The 6,279-nt window shown below is 56.6% G+C and overlaps 1 protein-coding gene across 1 annotated transcript in view; it reads left to right on the forward strand.

Annotated features, from left to right (window-relative positions):
* MCM5 (minichromosome maintenance complex component 5) overlaps positions 1–5,529 on the forward strand; it is a 22,163-nt gene extending 16,634 nt beyond the window's left edge. Inside the window, exons 14-17 of the mRNA XM_012644717.1 lie at positions 1,166–1,294; positions 2,310–2,452; positions 4,144–4,271; positions 5,190–5,529. Of these exons, the coding sequence (XP_012500171.1) occupies positions 1,166–1,294; positions 2,310–2,452; positions 4,144–4,271; positions 5,190–5,291 (502 nt within the window). The 3' untranslated portion in view covers positions 5,292–5,529. The remainder of the gene's footprint in view (positions 1–1,165; positions 1,295–2,309; positions 2,453–4,143; positions 4,272–5,189) is intronic.
* Positions 5,530–6,279: the final 750 nt, after the last annotated feature.

A 6,279-nucleotide genomic window follows, 5' to 3' on the forward strand; every position in this document is an offset into this window, starting at 1 on the left:
GCTCAGATTCTTGACATACAACACCTGTTACCTTTGTTTTGTTTTTGAGACAGTCTCCTCTGTCACCCAAACCAGAGTACAGTGGTTACGTCATAGCTCACTGCAACCTCAAACTCCCAGGCTTAAGCAATCCTCCCACCTCTGCTGCCCAAGTAGGTGGGATGACTGTCATGCACCACCACACCCGGCTAATTTTTCTATTTGTTTGGAGATGGGGTCTTGCTGTGTTGCTCAGGCTGGTCTTGAAGTCCTGGCCTCAAGCGATTGCCCCAAAGTTCTGGGATTACAGATGTGAGCCACCATGCCCAGCCTGTCTATTAAAGGAGCTAAAATCCAAAGGTTGAGGGCTCTTTGTCCTTCTGATGAGGGGCTGAAGCACTTAGGCCAGTAGGTCGCTAATTCAACACCTCCCCCAGGGTGAATGGGCAGTCCCTGGGTCTTCTCAGGTTCTGAGCTCTGTCTGGCCCACAGGAGTGAGTCAGGGAGCCCTGTATTGTAGTCCACCTTTACACCAAGTCCCCAGGTAGCCTTGGGGAGCTCCCTTCCTCCCTCCAGGCCTCAATCTCATCATTAGGATGGATGATCTAGGGCTGTCCCTAAATTGGTGGTCGTCAATCGGCCAGGGATGGAGGGGATAGGAAGGGAGGAAATGCTCATCAGACCTCCCTGTGCCCACCCTCCCACGAGACTGATCTGTCCCCCAGCCCCTGGACTACAGTCACTGTGGAGCCTCTTGTGCGTGTCATCCCCAGATGTGTTGCGGTGGAGGAGTTTGAGGCCCCTGTGAAGCCCACCACCCAGTGGGCCTCCGTGCCACTGCGATGCTGCTGCTGTTAGCAACATGTATGGGGGCAGTACCCCGCTGTGGCATGCCAAACCCACAGTGAGGAGGGGGCAGTTTCACCCCTGCAGACCTACCTGGCTTTCTTGCACCTGCTTGCTGACTGAGCTGTCAGTTCCCTCCCCCTTACTGATCTCTGTGGCCCCCTCCCCAGCCAGGTTTCACCTGCGTCTTGTCCACGTGTTGCCCTCAGCCCACAGGAGCAGACAGCTGTGGTGTGGTGGGAAGGCGCATGTCTGCAAGCCAGCAGCGTGCCGGGGGACAGGGTGGGTGCCCCAAGATTCCTTCCTGGCCTCACAACAACTGCTAGCCACTGTCCTCCAGGAAGTGTGGCCCCCGGCTGTCGGCAGAGGCTGCAGAGAAGCTGAAGAACCGCTACATTATTATGCGGAGCGGGGCCCGTCAGCACGAGAGGGACAGCGACCGCCGCTCCAGCATCCCCATCACCGTGCGGTGAGCAGGCGGGCAGGGCTGGACCAGGGCAGACGGGCCTCGCTTTACATAGCAGGGTGTAATGTGGACGGTGGCCGTTGCTAATCACTTGGCCCAGGCCCCTGGTAGGGCTGGGCAGGAGAAGTCCTTTTGGAGAATAAGCTGTGGTCTCCTTAATCGTCTGTATTTCTTGGTTGATTTGAGGCTGGGAAAACCTGGAACCCTCTCCTGTAAATTTGGTCTGGCTTCTCCCATTGCAGGGAAGCCTGAGGGGAGGGAAGGACCTAGGTCTGGAGTCAAAAGACCTGGGTCCCAGCCTCTAGCCTACCGCGAGGAAATTGCTTGCTTTCTTTGGGCCTTAGTTTTCTTAGCTTTTAACTCTGCTCATTCGTGTGTGTTTATAGAGACAGTAAAGTGGGTAAGAGTTGGCAGCTACCGGGTTTGAATCCTGCCTCCAGCACTGATTAGTTAGAAGCGAATTTGACTCTGTGTAATGGCAAACCCAAATAAATAGCTTAAAGAAATTGGAAGTTTATTTCTCTCTTAGGTAAAACTGTGTGGAGGTATGTGGTGCGGGACTGGTGTGATGGTTCCTCAGAGCCGTCAGCATCCCACAACCTGGGCTCCTTCAGGTTCACCCTAACCCTCGGAGTCCAGGATGGCTGCAGAACTTTAGCCGTCACCTCCACATTCCAGGCAGCAGGAGAGGAAGGAAAAGAAGGGTTCTCCTTTGAAGGATACTTCCTGAAATTCCCACATGATGCTTGGACTTATGATTTATTGGCCACAATTTGGTCACATACTAATAGATACACCTGGGTGCAAAAGGGGCTGGGAATTGTCTTTTAGCGGATTGGTATGTGCTAGAATAAACATTGGGGTTCCATGGCCAAGTCCAAAAGGGAGATGGATGATGGGGAGAGCTGCTACTCTCTACCATAGTCGTACTACCCTGGGCAAGCACCTCCCTGGTGTTGGGGTGGCCAGGGAGGGGGAGAGGGCTAAGGCTGCCCTGAGCACCCTGTTGCTCCTACAGGCAGCTGGAGGCCATCGTGCGCATCGCCGAGTCCCTCAGCAAGATGAAGCTGCAGCCCTTTGCCACAGAGGCGGATGTGGAGGAGGCTCTAAGGCTCTTCCAGGTGTCCACGTTGGATGCCGCCTTGTCTGGCACCCTGTCAGGTGAGCAGACATGTGGGTCACATGGTCTCAGGTGGTCTGTGGGCAGGGCCCGCGGTATGTTGCTTCTCCATGTTTGCTGAGCTGCTCTGAGCTTCCTTTTGGCTGTGAGCCCCTCTCCCCATTTCTCACCACCGCTGTTTTTCCTCCACCATGAGAAGCAGCAGCTTCCCTCCAGATTGTTGAACACGGCGTCTTGACCCCGGTCAGTAGTAATAGCGGTAACCTTACCACTGGCTGAGAACGACGGTTGGCGCTCTTGTTCATTGCACTCATAACCATTCTCAGCACCTCCAGAGCTATTGCCCTCATTTTTTCTTACAGCTGCCCCCTGGAAGCCAGGTGGGCAGTCAGCCCTTCCCATCTGAGAGATGAGAAAGCTGACGCTCAGAGAGGCCTTTCTTTGGTGCCTGGGGTCACCAGTCGCTTGGCTGGAGTGCAGGTCTCCCTACCCTGGGCCATCGTTTCCCCGCCATACGTAGTACTGCCTGCTCCGGTCAGCCTTCCAGCAGACTGTTCCCGAGCACCGATGATGTGCCTGGCTCTCCCGGGATAAATCCTTCCTTCAGCCAGCAGATACTTCGTTAGTGCTTGCCATTTGCCTCGCACTGTTCTAGCTGCTGGGGGTGTAAGATCAAACAGATCTCAACGTCTCTGCCCTCCCCTCCCCCAGCTCTCATTCTCATTCTGGTGGGGGAGAGACAGGCAGTCAAGAAACAAATGGAGTTCAGGTGGTGACGAGTGCAGTTGGGGAGGTGACGGCAGGGCCAGGTGTGTTAGAGAGGAGCGGTGCTGTTTCTCGTCGGGGGATTGGGCACGGCCTCTCTGAGTAGGTGATGCGGAGCAGGGGCCTGCGTGAAGGGAAACGTGGCTCCCTGAGGAGGAAGCAGGCTTGACATGTTTGAGTGGGGCTGGGGCAGGTCCCCTACCTGCCTTGGCAACGACTCAGCCTCTGCCCTGGAGGCACTTCTGTCATGTGAGACATTTGCTAGCGGAGGACTCTCTGACATGCTAAACACAAAAAGGGTGAGGATGATTAAGGGTGGTGCTTATTTGAGTTGGGCCTTGTAGGCTGTGTAGGAGTTTGCCTCACAGACTCCCTCCCCTCTCGGTGGCTTCCCAACCACGTCCCTGCTGTCTCCTTAGCTGGCACAGCAAGGCCTCCGCAGGGCGTGGTCAGCAGAGGAGACCCACTCTGCAGCAGTGATGGGAGATTACTGAGGGCTCCTCGGGGCGCCTTGCAGAGGTGGTCTCCAGGGCAGCCTGCTCTCCCTCCTGGGTCACTGGTGGTCCCCTCCATCTGGTGGTCCTCCATCTTGAATCTACTTCTCCAGCAAAATCTGTGCTGTGGCCTACAGGGGCCCACAGGACCTGGCCCCTACTTACCACTCTGGCTGTGACCCCGGCGCCCTGGACTGCTCTTTGGGTTCCTGCCTCTGCCTTGCGCCTGCTGTGCACCCTGTCCTGAGCGTGTCCCCACACGTTTGCCTTCCCCACACGGCGCACGGCTCCTCCTCAGTCAGGTCCCTGCTGCCCCGGCACACTCGATGCCCTCCTCTAACTCGTGCCTCTGGGCTTGGCTCGGGCTGCTCTTCCTTGGGTTAGAGGCCTCCATCTCTCCAAGAACTCCCACTGTGGGCAAACTGGGGGCCCCAGCACCTCCCTCCTGCCCACCTCACCTGTCCTGCCCCCAGGGGTAGAGGGCTTCACCAGCCAGGAGGACCAGGAGATGCTCAGCCGCATCGAGAAGCAGCTCAAGCGCCGCTTCGCCATCGGCTCCCAGGTGTCTGAGCACAGCATCATCCAGGACTTCACCAAGCAGGTGAGCCTTCCTCGGGGTGGGGGAAGGGGTGTGAGCCCGCCCGGGGTGCAGGGGGCCTCCTGCTGGCCTGCTTCCTACCCACCCAGTACTGGTGTCCTTTTGCTCAGCGGACAGGCCGGGGTGGGGGGTGGAGGTGAGGGAGGGGGCAGCTGTCCTTTGTCCCACACCTGTTCCAGCCATTATTTCTCTTTTAGGGACTGCGTCAGTCGGAGGCAGGGGTATTTTTTCTGTCCCATGAAGGGGAGGGGAGAAGAGAGGTGGCTGGTTCTGATGGGACCATGTCTGTTTCCCTACTGCTCCCATCTATTCCCACATTGCCTGGCCTTTACAGGGGTGGGAGGGGCAGAGCCAGGAGGCTTGGCCTTCCGGCTTGTTGGCCAGGGTGCTGTTGGCCGATAGAGAGGACATGGGGCTTTCCGGATGCTGTGGAGAACCTGTCATCTTTAACGTCGCAGAGGCAGTCCCGGTGTCTGGTCTCTGTGCCCTTTCCTGCACATCCTCTCGTTTTGATTCTTAGAGCAGTTTTATGGAGTGGGTGGTCTCATGCCTGCTCTACAGGTGAGCAGCTGAGGCTGAGAGAGGTTTAGGGGTGTCAAGAGCTTCAGTTCTAGAGTCAGATGGACTTAAGTCCCAGCTCTACTGCTTAATTGCTGTGTGACCTTGAGCAAATGACAGCCTCTCTGCCTCAATTTCTTCCCCTGTAAAATGAAGATAATCCTACTACCAGCCACACAGCGTTGTTGGGGAGGGAATGAATTAACGTACGTGAAGACTTAGTGTCTGGTATGCAGTAGGTGCTCAGGGAGTGTGAGCCATCCTACGGTCAAGGGAGACTGTGTGTAAAGCTCCCCATGAGCGAGGGGCTGTGTGGGTCCCCTGGGGAGGCACGCTGCCTGATCCAGCTGCGCGCTCCCGCAGAAGTACCCGGAGCACGCCATCCACAAGGTGCTGCAGCTCATGCTGCGGCGGGGTGAGATCCAGCACCGCATGCAGCGCAAGGTCCTCTACCGCCTCCGGTGAGCCCGCGCGCCCCCCACGGACTCGCCTGTGCTGCTGGCCCCTCTGCTGCCGTCTGCCGTCAGGAGTGTTGCTGTCACCTCTGCCTCTGCATTGCTGTCCTCAGACTTCCCAGGCTCCTCGTCTCTGCCATGGAGGAGGAAGCCACTGTTCTCCCTCGCTGCCTCTGGGCCACCACCTCCCGTGCAGTTCTGGGAAATGTGCTTTTGGAGTGTATAGAAACAATAAAGCCGTGCTGTGTCTGGATTCCTGTAGGCTTCTGACTTGGTGGCCTGTCATCCCCCATCCTGCCCTCACAGTGGGGCAAGTGTGGGGGAAGAACAGGCTCTGGAGCCAGACAGACCTGGGTTTGTTGGTTTTCTGGGACAAAGTCTCACTCTGTCACCCAGGCCAGAGCATAGTGGAGTGATCACAGCTCACTGCAGCCTCAGACTCCTGGGCTCAAGCGATCCTCCTGCCTCGGCGTCCCAAGTAGTTAGGACTACAAGCACCAGCCACTGTACCGGCTAATTTTTTTACTTTTTGAGATAGGGTCTTGCTATGTTACCTAGGCTGGTCGTGAACTCCTGGCCTCAAGTGATCCTCCTACCTTGGCCTCCCAAAGTGCTGGGATTACAGACATGAGCCACTATCCCAGCCAGGCCTGGGTTTCTGACCCAGGTCTGCCACTTAGGCTCTTGAACAAGTCATGTGACTTTTGTGCTCCAGTTTCTTCATCTGTTCAGTGGGGAGAATGAAGCCAATCCCTCACTGGTGAGAGTTCAGTGGGATCCAGTATGTGGAAGTGCTTTGTAAGGCATGCAAGTTTGACCTGCCTCAGCTGTTACCCGGCAGCTACGTGGGGTGGGTGAGTGCCGTGGTGTGGCAGGCAGACTGCCTGGATTCACTGAATGTTTCTGTGCCTCAGTTTCCTAACCTATAAATGGGATGACTCTAGCATCTGCTTCACACAGTGTGCTTCGGATTAGTGAGCAGCTGCTAGTGCAGTGCC

The sequence above is a fragment of the Propithecus coquereli genome, unplaced genomic scaffold (assembly GCF_000956105.1).
Source record: "Propithecus coquereli isolate 6110/MARCELLA unplaced genomic scaffold, Pcoq_1.0 Scaffold218, whole genome shotgun sequence".
Classification (NCBI taxonomy): domain Eukaryota; kingdom Metazoa; phylum Chordata; class Mammalia; order Primates; family Indriidae; genus Propithecus; species Propithecus coquereli.